General features: G+C 42.4%; 1 protein-coding gene across 4 annotated transcripts in view; it reads right to left on the bottom strand.

Moving 5' to 3' along the window:
- HOOK3 (hook microtubule tethering protein 3) overlaps positions 1-16,496 on the bottom strand; it is a 135,350-nt gene that overhangs the window by 90,622 nt on the left and 28,232 nt on the right. For all 4 annotated transcript variants that reach the window (XM_067553429.1, XM_067553427.1, XM_067553428.1 and 1 more), the window contains exon 3: positions 13,864-13,936. In XM_067553429.1, coding sequence (XP_067409530.1) covers positions 13,864-13,936 — 73 coding nt within the window. The remainder of the gene's footprint in view (positions 1-13,863; positions 13,937-16,496) is intronic.

The raw sequence follows: 16,496 nt of genomic DNA, 5'->3' as shown, positions 1-16,496 counted from the left end.
TAAAAGCCATTCAGCTCAATCATTCTCCATTGACTACACAATGAAGCAGGCCCTCCATCCCAAACAGCACAAATATGAGCCCCAAATTCAAACTGGAGGTGGGGATGGTCTGACTATTCCAATCATACCCTCCCATTCAACAATTTCAGTACAAAAACCAAGCTCTAAATTGTGACCACCTACACATATGGATCCAAAAACACTGGGATAGGCTCATGGGTGTCGTCATAATCATGAAATCTCCAATCAGACTAGAAAAGATGCTGTCCACTTGGATGTTTGAAATCTTGATCAGCCAAGATCAGAAACTGGAGATACTGCAGAGCAACCTGCACACTACAGTTGTTCCCAGCTTTCTAATGATGTGAGACTAAACAAAGAATTGTCGTTAATTACAGTTCTAAACCACAACTTGTCTGGTGTCAAAAGTCTCCTACCCAACTGCCACAGCATCCAGTCCCCACCACCTCTGGAAAAATGTTTCACAGCAGTTATGCTTTATCATTACAAAAATCTGCAGCAAATTTAAAATGTATGGGAAAGGTAAATTACTTGATTTTAATATCAAATCAAACACTACAAGGAATGCTGTACTGATTGTATTATTCATTTTCATATCTGATTCATTAGAAACCTCCAGTTCAGAATTTACCTGAGGCGGCCGCAGAATTTCCAGCATGACGCACCAAAGTGCCACAGAAATCAAGGGCCATGCAGCAGAATTAACTTCAGTTTACCGCAGAGTACATGAGGACCTTGAATATTTCCCAAAAGTGACAGAGAAATAAAATGAAAAATACTACCTTTCTCCCCACGCGCCCCATGTGAATCAAAATCCCCTATGCAAAAAGGAAGGGCTCAGCCTTCACCTCTTTTGGAGCAGGAGATCAGTGTGCACTTCCCAAATCACCTGCTACCAAGCCTAGGATGGTTAGAGAGCACCTAAGAGAGAGGCGAGTGAAAAGATACCCAACATATCATCACCATGACCCCATCTCTCTCACGCCAAAATAAGCAATACCCTGATACGTCCTCCCCAAGTGGTTGCTGCAACATTTGTGTATAACAAACACAACCAGCAATTGTAAGTCCCCACCACACTAAAAATAACTCCAATTTAGACTGATTTAACTCTAATCTTGAGTCCTGTAGGGAAGGGCCATTTTTAGTGGCTTACAGCACATACACTGGGGTATAGCTGCTGGTGGAAATCAGCATAGAAAATTAGTGCAACTGTTTTCTATTTGACATTTGACTCAGTAACAATAGTAATATCACTTTCCAGTCACAGGACAAATTTTTAAGAAGAAATTTAAATACAGAGAAATGAACATGTAAAACATTTATATCACAATAGGGAAGCAACGGAAGTGCTAAGAGCAACCGATTAATTTTTAAAAGTTAAATACCAGGACTGAGGTTTATTCAGGAAATTTTATTTTAAAAAATATTTAAAAAAGAACCAGGGAATATTTATATTGCTTAAGAGCTTTAGAAAACAAAGGGGCATTCAATCAAGCAATGCCAGAAGTAGAAGTAAGCAATTCCAAATACAAACTACATGCAGTGTACTGCTCTTTGCTGGATGGATTAAACATGCTCAAGTGTTTGTTACTAGACCTGACCTACAGAGAGGATACAAGTCCTACTATTACTTCTTTAATTCCTGTCCATCAGCTCAGCAGCGATGATGAGGCTGAATGAAGTCTTTCCATCATCTTTTCTTGTATCAACTTCACAGCTCTGCTCATCTTTAAAACATTTTGTTCTATGTCATTCTTCACTGTGTCTATCCAACGCACCCTTGGTCTTGCTTTATTTCTTTTTCCTTACACTCTGGTATGACTCACCATGTACAGTATCCTTTCCAGGTGCATCCCTTACACATGTCCAAACCCAATGCAGTCATCTTTCTTGAATCTTCTGTAACAGCATTACTTCTTGCCCTATCCATTTTCTTATCACTTCATTTATTATTTTCTGCAGTCTTAAAATTCTCAGTATGCACCTCGGCCAGTTCATTTCTGCAGTCAATATCTTTTGCTTATCAACCTTCCTCATATTCCAGCATTCCAACGTATATAGCAGTATTGGCATAACAATCATCTCATACATGCTGATTTTCATTTGTATCTGTCTTTAGCCTTAAAGATCTTGCAAGGTTTTCCAAATGTCGTAGTGGCTAACCTGATATTTCTTTTTATGCCATTTTCACAATTCCCATTCTTTGATACTAGTCCTCTAAGGTACACAAATTTTTCCCACTTGTTCTAGTTCTTTGTCCCTGGCTTTGATCTTACCTCTTCCTTTTGAATTTCAATTGCCATAAGTTTTGTTTTCTCCATGCCGATCTTCAGTCTGAATTTTCTGGTTTCCAGGTCTACCTTCTCAGTTATTCTCTGCAAATTCTCCTCGGTCAATGCTATGAGGTCAATATCATCTGTGAATCTAAGGCTATTGACTGTCCTCCCACATAACGTGTTCTCATGTTTCATCTCTCCATTACTGCTTCTAGCACCAAGCTGAACAAATCTGACAATAGCGTGTATCCTTGTCTCACTACTATAGTCATCCTGAACCTTTCTGTCAGCTTCTTGTCTACTCACACTGTACTCATTGACTTGCTGTAGATCTTTTCTATCTGCTTGATCAATTTCCCAGAGATGCCACACATCCTCAAGACTTGCCAAAACTGTTTCTGCCCAATGCTATCAAAAGCCTGTTTGAGGTCTATTAAGTTGTTCTAACAAGTTTCGGTTGCGTTCTATATACTTCTTCAATTTGTGTCTTATCACAAATAGCCCTACTACTGCTAATCATATAGGCCTCCTGCAAACATTAGAACAGGGGCCCTCATATGATTGCACTGACACTGGCTTTGCTCATTTTCCACGCTTAACCCTCTATCTGCCTGTTTGGAAAAGGTAGGTGCCTTCCCAGCATCTGAGGGAAGTGGTGGGGGGATATCATTTACTTCACTTAATACATAATTGAGGTTCAGTGTAAGAAACACCAGTCTCTATTTCTAATTAAATTTCTGCTTGTTAGAAGCACTCTCATCTAATTTTGGCCTCTCTTGCCAGTGGAAGATTCTGGATGTTGACTGCAGTATTGTCAATCATGATTAGTAAATGCATATTCTTAAATGTGTGAAAGACCCATGTCAATTAGTGTTAAGCTGACAGATATTTATTGAAAGTGATAGCTATGTCATTGATTTCCTGTTCACTTCATTTGCACTAGGTTACAAAACATACCGAATGGCCTATCAGCCCATTAAAATTCAAATCTTTGCAATCAGAATTCTCACCACTTCTACAAAGCTTTTGTCCTTTATCAAGCTGTGGGTCATGTGCCATTACTTTGGTGATCTGTTGATGTCTTCTGGTTCTGTATCAATACGGTTTTTTAAAGATTTTCTTTCTAGAAGCAGCCTATATCTTTCTATCAGGAGGAATAATAGGAAATAGGCCTTTTGTGTAACCAGATACTGGGGACTTGAGAAATATCTCTAAACTTAGTAAATCACTATGGTGGAGTGACATTTGGACAGTAATACAGCCATGGTTGTTTTAATCTTTTGTTATATCTCCTGCAATAGGAAAGCTTTTTCCTTCTTTGTGTTGAATACATCCCCATGAGCCACAAATTCAGGGAAATAGTAAGGTGACTTTTCCCAGTTTGTTACAAAGCCAAGATCCTGCAGGATCTTGATGGTTACACTAATGTTCTGGATCACCCTGCTATGGGAGATTGCCTGAATAATTAGGTTGATTGAAAAAGTTCTTAAGCATGCCTCTTTCCCTCGCTGAAGCTATGACTGTTAATGGTGTAATAGTACTAACAATAAATACCCTAAAAGATATTGCTAGACAGAAGGACAGAGACTTGTACTGATGGTGATCTTCCATGAAAGGAAACCTTAGGAACCTCAAGTGACTTGGTTTTATAGGGATAGGTGGATGTACCTCCCTGAGGTCAGTGGTCAACTGAAGACAAAAGTCACCCAGAAAGATGACTTCCAATATAGATAAATGGTTCCATCCTCATTTTGTAACAGCAGATGAGGAGGTTACTTACCTGTAAATGGAGGTTCTTGAGATGTGTGGTCTCTATTTGTACTCCACACGTGGGTGCGCATGTGCATCATGTCCCTGGATCCGGAAGGGTTTCCAACAGTGTCCATTGACCCACATGTGTGAAATATGTCTCTTGTGCTCTCGACTGAGGATGGAAGGGGCAGTGAAGGTCAATGCCACTGCAGTTTCCCCTCTTACTGCTATGCAAGAGAGTCCGAAACATAAGGCAAGGAGGTCGGGTAGTGGAATACAGATAGAGATAACACATCTCCAAGAACCTATAGTTACATGCAAGTGATCTCCTCTTTTTATTGAGTGATGTTCCCTATGTGTATTCTCATGTGAGTGACTTATGAGCAGTAATCAGTGAGGAGGTGGGTGCAAGAAAACTAATGGCAAAGCCGTCTACAACACAGTATTATACATGGCTGTATCTGCAGCTGCTGTGTGCGTTAGGGCATAGTGCGCAGTAAACATGTGGACTGAGTTCCATGTTGCGGCTTTGCAGCTGTTGTGTCACTGTACGTCCGCTAACAAGGCTAAAGAGGAAGCCTGGGGGCCTGGGAGAGGGGAGGTTGAAGTGTTTATAGCATTCCAGTATGCAGTCTGAGACCTACTTAGAGATGCTTTGGGAGGATACGGCTTGGCCCTTTGATCTCTCTGCAATGGCAATGAAGAGTCTCAGGGACTCCTGAAAAGGTCTATTCCTGTGCAAATAGAAAACCAGTGTGCATCTGATATTGAACGAGTGCAGGGTTCTGTTAATGAGGGAGACACATGGCTTTGGATGGAACACAGGCAAGTGGATGGATTGGTTGAGATGGAACTCAGACACCACCTTGGGAAGGAATTTGGGCTGTAGTCTCAACAAAACCCTGTCCCTGTAGAACACCATGTAGGGAGGTCCACAATCACGGCAGCAAGCTTGCTGACCCTGCTGGCCAAGGTGATGGTAACTAGGAATGCCACCTTCATGGAAAGGTGGGTCATGGTGCATGTTGCCATGGGTTCAAAGGGCAGTCTTGTGAGAGCGGAGAGAGCATGTTAAAGTCTCACTGAGGTGTGGGGTTAACGATCGGTGGAAAGGCTATGAGGAAGCCTTTCACGAAGCGCACCATCATAGGGTGTTTGAAGACAGAGTAGCCCTCCACAGGTGGAAGGAAGGCAATAAATGCCGCCAGGTGTACCCAGATAGAAGAAGCCCAATGTTTTGAGGGCGAGGAGGTAGGCCAGAATGGTCATCCTGTCCAGAAAGCAGTGGCAGCGGTGGGTCCACTCCAGGAAGCACCGTCACTTTGCCCACTAGCATGTTCTGGTGGACTCTTTCCTGCCTGGGATGAGGATTTGTCAGATTAAAGCGGAGCATGCACCGTCTATGTTCGATGCCCATCCAAATACCAGGCTGTGAGGTAAAAAGGGTGCAGGTTGGGATGCCAAAGTCTGCCCTGATATTGCATGAGATCTGGGAATATCTAGAGCCTCATCAGTGGTCAGGTAGAGAGCTTCAGGAGGTCGGTGAACCAGAACTGCCAGGGCCAGCAGGGCGATATGAGGATGATGGTGGCCCTGTCTCGGTGAATCCTGAGGAGAATTTAAGGCAGTAGGGGAATGGGGGGAAAGGCATAGCGGAGGTCACCAGTCCAAGAGAGGAAGAGAGCGTCTACCTGAGAATCTCTGCCTACAGTCCTCCAGAGCAATAAATGGGGACTTTTTTATTAATCTGAGAGGCAAAGAGGTCCCATCAAGGGGAACCCCATTTTGTGAAAAGGTCATTCAGGACCGTGCTGTGTAGTTCCCCTTTGTGGTCTATGTGAATGTGTCAGTCTTGCTGAATGTGTCGGCTAGAGATTTCTGGGTGCCTGGCAGGTACATGGCCTGTACAGACTCCTGGTTCCTGACGCACCAATTCCAAAGCCGAACCAACTTGGAACAGAGGAAGGGTAACCTGGCTCCTGCCTGCTGGTTGATGTAGACCACCACAGTGATGTTGTCTGAGAGGATTTTAATGTGAAGGGGACATATGAGTGGAAGGAAGGCTTTTCAGATGAGATGGAGAATCCTGAGTTCTAGGATGTTTATGTGTAACCTGGCTTCCCACGATGTCCACGCACCCTGCGCTATGTGCTGGTCTAAGTGGACACCCGCACCTCACCAGGGAGGCATATGTCAGGATGGTGGCTTGTGGCATGAGAGGGTAAAAGGGGGTGTTGATCATGATCTTGGATGGATTGGACCACCAGGTGAGAGAGGTCAGCACAACAGTGGGAAAGGTGACCCTGGAGTCGATGTGGTCCCTAGTCAGCTTGTAAGTGGAGTGAAGCAAAGTTTATAGGCATTGCAGGTGGAGTCATGCAGTGGGCATCACATAAGTGCAAGCTGCCATATGCCCCAAGAGGGAGAAGCATTGGCTGACTGTGATGCAGACCCTGTGGCAAATGCAAGTGATTAGAGTGTTCATTGCAGAGAAACGATCTGCCAGGAGAACGGCCAGCACAGCACTAAGTCCAGTCTTGCACCTATGAAGTTTATTATCTGTGTGAGTGTCAAAATGGACTTGTTTTCATTCACAAAGATATCTAGGAAGGCCAGGAGGTTTCAAAGATGTGGAGACATCTTGCCATGATTGTGCCACCAGGAGCCAGTCATCTAGGGAGGAGAATACTGTGTGTCCTAGGAGCCTGATATGGGCTGCTACCACCACAAATACCTTCGTGAACACTTGTGGTGCTGTGGCGATGCTGAATGGGAGGAGCGTAATTGGTAATGGTCATGTTCCTCCCTGAAGTGAAGGAACTTCCTGTGAACTGGGGGAATGTCCACAATGAAGTACGTGTCTTTCTTTTCAAGAGCCACAAACCATGCTCTGTGGTGGAGGGAATAACTTATGCCAGCGTTATCATGCAGAACTTTAACTTTCTAATGAACATATTCAGTAGCTGAAGATCTAGGATGGGCTGCTGTCTCCCATCCTGTTTCGGGATGAAGAAGTATGGCAAATAAAAGACTCTCCTTTGGTATTGGGGAGGGATTCACTCTATCACACCATTAAGGAGCAAGATGTTGGCTTCCTGTTGAAGAATCGGTTAATGGGAGTGATCCTCCAGAGGGGGTCAGTTGGGAAGTTGAGAAGAGGAGGAACTCTATGGAGTATCCGCAGTGGATGATCTCCAGTCCCCAGCTACCCGTGGTGATCTTGCCCCCATTTGTGGGCAAACAAGACAAGTTGGCCACTGCGGATGACAGATGGCGAGGTGGTTCGCAGTTCTTGATCTGCATGTAAAGAACGACCCTTGGCCTGCGGCTGGAAGAGAGCTGAGGAGGTGGCAGCGGCAGGGACTAGGAACTGGGGTCTCTGGGATGTCTCGTGCTTCTGCAGGGGCTCTGGTGGATACTGTTAATATGACAGGTAAGTCGTGTGAGGCTGCATTCGAAAGGGCTGTCTCTGGTGCTTGCATTAGGGAGCCAGATTGTAGATTCCCAGGGATCTCAGCATGAACCGTGAATCTCAGGGAATGCAGGGACTTGTCTGTCTGGACCAACCATGGAAAAGGTTGGTCTTGTCAAAAGGGAGCTCCTTGATGGTATTTTGGACCTACCTGGAGAAGCTGAAGGATTGCAGCCACGAGTCCCTGCGCATCATGAGGCTAGTGGCTAGTGAGCAGGAAGCAGAGTCAGCTGCGTCTACTGCAGCCTGGAGGGCTACCTTTGCCAATAACCATCCTTCATCCACGAAGGTCTGAAACTGTGCCTAGTCAACAGGTAGCTTGTCCTTGAACTCTGCTAGCCTGTTATAGGTGTTAACACCTGGGTAGCAGAGCCTGATAGTTCACAATGTGGAAATATGGTCCGGCTGACAAAAAGGCCTTCCTGCCCAAGTGGTCTAGCCTCTTGGAGGCCTTATCAAGCAGAGTGGACTTTTGGAGCTGCTGTCAAGCTCATTCCACAGTTGCCTGGACAACCAGGGAGTTGATGGCTGCATGTGTAAATAACAAAAATTGGCCCCTTCAGCTGGCACGAAGTATCATCTTTCGGCTCTTTGGTGTGGCGGCGCACAAAGCTGACACGTGCCACACTGTGCGGGCTGGTTCCAGGATGGCCTTGTTTATCAGGACAGCCACTCTGGAAGATCTTTGTATCTGGAAAAAGTCCAGGAGACGATGCTGTGGGTCCTGGACTTTTGCCAAGGGAATGTGTAGATCTGCAGGCACCCTCTGCAGCAGCAGATCCTGATACTGCCACTGATCATCAGTCAGAGAGAGTGCCTCATCCAGCAGTGAGAAGACTCCAATAGGGACCAGCAGTACCGACTCAACATCCTCATCTTTGTACACTGACGGTACAGGAAGGTGCACGGGGGAAGTATGGTAGGACCCTTGCGATGGCTCTGGTTGTCTCTGGTATAGGTGCCACAGGCTCCAATAGGGCCAGAACAAGGGTTCCACCAGTCTGGGCAGTCCCCACGGGAATTGGTACCAGGCTTCCCTGGGTGGGTCATAGGCAGAAGGGTAAGGGTACCAGGGCCATGTGTCTGGGCTCCTATGCAGCACTGGTGACCCTGCTGTGCCGCATCCAAGGACTCTTTGGAATCAGAAGATGGTTCTGTCAGAAGTGGTGGGTCCATTGGTACTGGAGGGCTGTGCAGCAGTGCACAGGAGAAGGGCCTCTCCTCCACCAGGAGCACAGGTTTGTCCTCAGGTGTGGGAACCTCACAGAGAAGGATCAGGCCTGAGGGAAGCAGAGACTGCAGATATAGCAGAATGACCTCCTCTGTGGTAAACAATGTCTCCTGCAGCCAAGGGTCTGTGGGCACCCATAGATACTCCGTAGGTGCCGGGTAGAGTTGTTGGTGTCAGTTGGTCTGGATGGTGGCAAGACAGCACCGGCAGAGTAGCCTGAGTCATACTCGCAATTGGGTGGTCTGACTCTTTCGGTACTGGGTCACTGTTGGTACCAACAGATCTCGCTTCCTCTTGGCTTTACCCTCCAGCCAAGGGGTCTTCGGCACTGGTCCTGCAAGTTCTGTGCATGGTTCGGGGAGCAGTCCACTATGGGGACCTGCTCTTGTGCCCGTGAGAGAAGGTGTTTCTTACTCTCATGATGAGGCTTGTCTTTAGGGTCTGCTGCCAATGGTTTCGCACCATGAATGGTGCTCGGAAGGGCACTCAGAGCCGGCAATGGCTGTTGTATAGCGGGGGCCTCCCTGGGCAGGATCTGAGATTGCTACATGAGGTACTTGTGGAAGCGAAGTTCACAGGCCTCTATTGTTCTGGGCAGGAAGGGCTCACAGATAGCACACTTTGCTGAGATTTGTGCCTAACCCAGACACTAGAGTCACCATTGGTGCTCATCACTCATGGAGAAGAAATGAGACAGGAGACAGTGTTTGAAGTCCGGGATCCTGCCCATAGTCCCCGGCGGGTGAGGGGATGACTCCCCCGACCAGGGAAGTTATATGCTACATTAATCTATACTATACAAACTTACTTAACTAATACTATAAGCTATGAAAAAACTACAAACCATATACAAGATATGGAACAATTCTCCTAGCACACTAAAAGCAAAGGAGCAGGAGTTCTGACTCAGGATATGCAGCGGTAAGAGGGAACAGGAGCGGCATTGACCCAGACTGCCCCTTATGCCCTCGGTCAAGAGCACAAGGAGACATCCCATGCATGTGCAGGTCAACAGACACTGCTTGGAGATACTTTCAGATTCAGACACATGGCACGCAGGGGCACCCACAGGTGGAATACGCACAGCACGGGTTCAGGAGCAGGGGCTCAGTAGAAACTGAACTCGTGTTAATCTCTGATCATCTTCTTGCCATGAAGATAAGTGTCTGTGTAGTCTCTTTCAGACCAACTGACAGGCTTTCATATGGATGATCATAAGGTTCTGCAGTCTTGCCTTCAGATCCTAGCAGGAGCAGTCAGATTTGCTTGAGGAGATTGTGTTCCTATCTATCCAAGAGAACTGAAAGGGTAGTTTGTAAGCAATCATTCCTCCCCTTATGCAGGATGGTAGGAGACCATGGAAAAGACTATAGTGAATGGTGATGGTACCCAGTTCTATGCTTATTATATCCAACCCAGCTGGTGTAGTTGAACAAACAACTCAATATCTACATGAGTTTAAGGATTGGAAGACAGCTCCAACTTATTTCTTGTAAGACAGAGTGTTGGTGGGATGGGACACATTTAATTGAGGGCCCTCAGTCACCATTTAAAAAAAAAACCCAAACTTTATTAGTGCTGCTGCACAAACAGGAAATTAAATAATTACAGTATCATGATTTGGTATAAAATTACATTATAACAAGTATCCAGAACTAGTTTTCAAGAGTCCAGGTTGGTTAGGTGGATTATAGTACTAAACAGTCAATATCATAATTTAATAGATTATTCCATTTTGCCTAAACTGTATCAAACTGAGAGCCATTCATCTTTGAAAACCACTTCCCACTGGACAAGACAATCTGTTCTAGTGGTAGAAAGTCTAACAGAAACCATCATTATAAGGTTGGACGTGTTACGCAATCTTTGAGCACAGAGTTTGCTAGTACTTATGGGGATAAAATACATTGTTTAACAGATGCTGCAATCTGATTGCCCAGGCAAATATCTGGGACAAAAAGCTTGGGATCAAACAGGAGATGTTGTTCAATCTTTCCCCAAAAGTTATGAATATCTGACCACTGCCGTACTGAATGAGAAAAAGAGGACATGATCCAATTTTTTCTTCCCATCCCCCATACATTCAGGGAAATATTCTGCACAGTCATAAAAATGTGATGAAATAAAACACCTATGGCCATTTGCATCTGACTCAAGTCATTACGCAGAGTAATGTTATCAATCTGCTTTCAAAAGTACATGACCAGCCCTCTTCAGTTACTGGTACTCCGATATCCTTTGACCACTGAAATAGCATAGTTTATGGCTCAGGGGAGTTCATAACTGGAAAGCCTTGGTAGCAGAATGAAATCAGTTACAATGATTGGCATCCTGTTTCCAAAATGTGTTTTAGTAGCAAGTCTCTGTTCTGCATGCCATCTAAAAAATAATTATGCAAAGTGGATTTCTTTTGCACTAAGCAAGGCAAGAGATAATTATCTTCTCATTTTGAGAGATTTTTACAAAATTTCATTCATTTCTTAAGCCAAAATTGGTAAGTTGGGTTGTTCATTCCAATGGAAAAAATGGATCACCAGGACTGTGGTTATCCAAAATTTTATACATGACATTTGGCATCGTTCCTTTATTCTGTTACATAGCAGTATAATGACATACACAGTGGCATTTAATATAATTAAAGACATTTGGTCCATTTTAAAATACAGTACGTTAGCTAGTTGAATGCATTCTGGTATATACTGCTCTGCCTGCACCTAGTACTATAATGTGTCCCTGATGGTCTTTTCCTACCCATTTTTTCTGTCTCTGAAGCCAAAAAGTATGCTCTACAACTGGGACTGTTAAGATCTCCCTGTGCAATTTATGTTCCTACAGAATTTGAGAAGATTCCTGAGTCTTCAATCATACAGATAAGTTTGCAACGGGCGTAGTAAGTGACATTTTTAATACAACCATTCTGTCCGTCATAATTATTAATAAGTTTGCCCAGTGATTCAAATCACTTTAAAACCGATTGAGTGAGAAGACTAATAATTCAATATTTAGATTGTAGACCAATTCAAAGGGATTAGGATGACCAGATACTTAATGCAATCATATGCTAATGTAGCACTGAGCCAGTTCCAATGCACAATCAAAACTCTGATTTAAGGTTTAATTTATAACCAGATAATTTAGTAAATTGCTCAATGACAATGGCGCCAGGATTAGGAGGATGTCGGTGGGGGGTCGCATCAAGAAAACAAGATCAGATGAAATTTTATTCTACCTCATCATCTATTCCCCATACTTGGATCCCTTCACTGGTTTGTACCTATAGTGCAAGTGTTCAACTACTACACCATGCAACACTGGAGATGGGGTAGTGAGAATACTCTTCTGTGCACAACAACAGAGCCTTGTGAGATAATATACAAAATGCTAACCCAATAATCAATTTTTTCACTCTGATCCTTAAAAAACATCAGGGAAAGACTATTAAGGATGTTCACAGATACATGCTACTGATACCTTGAATCTAGAGGTAAATCCTCAAAGTATACACACTGAAGATGTCCCCACTCACCACTTTTCAAATGACCAATGTATAGAGAGCTTAAACTAGTTATATATAGAGAGAAGACTTAAACTACTGTAACTGTGTTAATTGTCAGATATGCATTCTCCTTATATCGAGGGTTCCTGCAAGTGGTGAGGCTACAATGGAAGAGTTAAATATTTTGTTTGCACTCTTTATTGTTTTTTATTAAGGTCTCAAAGGTGCATTGTTCGGTTTTTTGTTTGTTTCCTTTAGAACATTCTTTGCATGAAAAATATTAGCTCAACTTCCTTATTTATAAAGTGGAGGACTGAGAAACTACTAGGATAATGACATCAACAGACAAATTTCAGCTGCTGCTTCATTTAGAAGGGGGAAAAGTTTACTGCAGCTGTTTTAAACTTTTCTGGAGGAGGTAAGGGGGGAGAAAAGGGGATGTTTGTGTCAAATTCAAACTCGTGACAAACCGGTAGGAGAAAGTTCCCTTCCCCCAATTTCAACTCAGAGCTGCAAAACTGCAGCTGAACTTTCACTTTATTGTGATGTTATGGGTAATGGTTCTCCAGTTGCTCAAGAAAAACAGCAAAGTCGAGGCTTGTTATTTCTAGGAGGAAAAACAAGCAAAAAACCATTTTTATGGAAAAAGGTGAAGAACACTAACGAGACACAAACAACTTTTTTGCAGCAGTTTACCTTTCGCATGTGATTCTACTCTGAAAAGGGAGTACAAAGATGGCATTGTAGATGTACAAAGTTGGCATGCACTTATGATTACATCTCAATGATCCTCAGATCAAATTTGTTCAATTTACTACTGAAGATATTTTTCCTCAAACCCACACTAGGATCTAAATGTCCAGTTGTGTTCTTTCTGGTTTGTGGAGGTCAAAAAGTACTCTACATTATAGCTGTGCAACCTCTATTTGAGGCTTTATAAAGGTGTAATTGAAGATATTATTACAAGGTGACTGCGTTGTCCAAGTGGCTGTGGAACTAGAACTTAATTAACAAATCTGATGATTATGCACAATCCAAACCAGAATAGTTTGCTCGCTCTTCCACAGCTTTATGGGGTCTGCTGAACTGACACTGTAGTAAATAGTAGCATAATTTTATCTTTTTTACTAAAGTAAATGACTGAATACACATAAGAAGCAGAGTAATAAACTGTCATTTTTCCAGAGTCACTTTTCAAAGAACTGCACTTAAGATTTTTTAGGTAATTTAATTATGCATTTCTATACTTAGCAATATTTTTTTTAAATTAAATTTTACCTTCATTCATATTTCTGACCTGTTCAAATGCTCTTTTAAAAAAAAATAACTTCCAAGTTCTTTTAAGTTTTATTTTTCTGATAAGTTTTCTCATAAGTTACTGAAATTTATATACAACGTTAACTATGATTTTTTGACATTCAATTAAAGTGTACAAGAGCCAACAACTTTAGATAATGAGAAATACTTAACTACATTTATTATAATTAGTTTGATATCTTCTACTGTGAGCTAATATTTTAACTTAAGTTAATACTGAAAACAAAACAAAAATATTTTATTAAGAACTAAAATGCTGACAGTAGGAAAGCAAAGCAAAGCATAAAGAAAATACCTTTAGCCTCCAATTGTCTCCTACTTCTGTTTTGATTCTGTTTAACCAGTTTTCATCAAAATACGTTGGATCTCTGAAAATACATAAAATTAGCATATCTGTTAAAAACGCCAATTTCTAGTACTAACAAGCTAGAGATTACAGATGAATCCTGTATTGATGTGTATAGGCATTTAAATTAACACATATATATTATTTAATATAGCCCAGTATCCTGCTTCTATTTATATATCTAAATATTTATATCGTGCTCATCATAGTGTTATCCAAATGCCTCCAATACTTACCTAGTACTTTTGAAACAGATGTAACACTCTTTTAATAACCCCACCACACATTAAGCGTGTCTGACTTGCTGGAAAAGTCTCTTTGAGGTATGGGATTTTCCGTTGCACTGGCGGACCAGGCCCAGCATAGGGACACTGACTCATTCCCCCACCAATGACCAAATAGAGAGGGGACTCTAGATGCAGGAAAACCTTCTTTTACCTGGAGCTGGCAGAGCAGCACCCACCCTCCCACTCATGAGAGTGAATTAGTAGATATTATCAGGATCTGCTGCTGGCATTACACGCTAGTTGTTCCTGTCTCGTGGGGGCTGGAAAGGAATTTTTCCCTCGCCATCTGATTGGCCAAGGTGAAGTGGGGGGTTTTCAACCTTCCCCACAGCGGGTTCAAAGGGGGCTTAGTTAGGGTGAACATGAAACGGAAGTTAGGCTATGATGTTGCAACTCATCATATAAATGTGGGGCAGATGTCCAGTGAAGGTTCTCTGTAGGGAAGGGACATAGTGGCCAGATAAAATGGATGGGTAAAGGATTGAAAGGAGATATTCTTTAAAGGAGTGGAAACAAGAAGGATTTGGGATTCCTATGACTGGTATGGCAGGGAGCCAACTCCCTCCCTCCTTTGTAGCCCCTCACAACCCTCATTTGAGAGGATCGGATGGTGAGGTCCCAGCAGTGGGTTGACTGGGGACAAGGATGGATAAGGTGGGGAGAGCTGACAGAGGCCCCCCAGATATATACTGAAATGCCCTGTACACTTTTGTCTGCTGGGTACTCCCAGACATTTGAGAATAAAGTTGCGGCCTAATTAAACCACATACAATGTTTCCTGTCCTTCTTCCAGCATAATTGGAAAAAGCACCTACTCAATTCGTACCATGTTCTGCAAATGGAAAATTTTCTTTCCAAACATGACAAGCAATCACTTGATGCCTGGAATCATGAAGTTTGAATGCTCTTACAATACCAGATTTAGCTTGCATACTTGTATGTGTTATTATTGATACAATTAATAGATTTTTTAAATCCAGCCACATGTACTCATTATGAATTCCAGGAGCAGTGAGTTCACACATGCTAACTGTAAATATTCCTTTAAAAATGTAATTCCTTCAATTTCAACCAAAAGAACCAAAGAAAGTCATTTTCCTACTGTGAAAAAGTTGAAAAGGAGCACTTAGTTAATATTTACCTCTGAGCATCTGCTTAACTGTTTTCCCTTCTATCCTAAAAAATACTGTATTCCAGCATTTTAAAAGTATTCTCCTTGTAAGTCCCATCAAACTTTTAACTGTTTTTTTTTTACAGTCACTCTTCTTTCAAGTTTTTTCCGACTTATGCGCCAAGATAGAACACAGTTCTCTATGATGATGGCACACTATGGTTTTGTATAATCTGTCATTATATTTTCTATCCCTCAGACAGACTTCTTCCCTGAGCTATCTATGACAAGTGCTAGGGTTTTCTCCTCAGGGTTCAGAGACTAGATAAGAAGAGATAATGTTTCTTACTGGTAACTGTTAATTCAAAGTCACATTTTCCATTCTACAACATAGAATTTTGACAGTGTTATGTTTCCATCTACAAAGAGGCCAGGAGATAAAAGTAACAGTCAGTTCCTGTAAAAAAGTATCCAAGATCACACTTTTTTTTTTTTTAAACCAGCTTCCAAGGCCAGGAAAGAAAAGAAAGCTTCTATGCTCTCTCGCTCTCATACACACACAGACACAGAGTTCATCCCTCAGAATAAAGCAGAGAGCCAAAACAGAAGGAATAAAAGACAAAGGAAATAATTTAAAAAATTAGTGATTTAGTAGGTGACAAATCCCTATCTTAATCGGTATTAAAGCAATGCCCCCAGCATAGTATCAGGGAGCCCTTTGCTATAGGGAGCCCCATATTTTTTATGATAAAATCAAAATCTGGCCAGCAGTAAGAAAACTGATGGCACTTTTTGAAAAAGAGTAAGGCTATTAGGATCTACTGTTTTAGTGAATCTCCAAAATGGGTAAACATCCAGGCAGTTTCAAGAAGAAAACGTATTCTTAAATGGCTGACTTAAAAAGTTGTGTTGCCACTCTGCACTATTATTGCTTTGTTCTATCCAATGGTGTTGAAGTGAACCCTATATGGAAAAAGTATATCCGTTTATTAAGTCTAAGCCATTTTGAGATCTTTTGGGATGAAAGGTTCTAAATAAATGGATTTAAAGCAATAATGTGCCTTGTGGTCCAAATGAAGCCCAAAACCCAGATACAGCTGGCCAACCATCAGATTAGTGATTTTAAGGCTAGAGCATACACATTTTTGTTGTCCTTGACTTCTAGTAGACTAGCTCCCAGGTAT

The sequence above is a fragment of the Emydura macquarii genome, unplaced genomic scaffold, assembly GCF_026122565.2.
Source record: "Emydura macquarii macquarii isolate MOO-44397 ecotype Brisbane River unplaced genomic scaffold, CSIRO-AGI_Emac_v2 contig_1451, whole genome shotgun sequence".
NCBI lineage: Eukaryota > Metazoa > Chordata > Testudines > Chelidae > Emydura > Emydura macquarii.
This window is presented reverse-complemented; position numbering and strand designations above follow the sequence as displayed.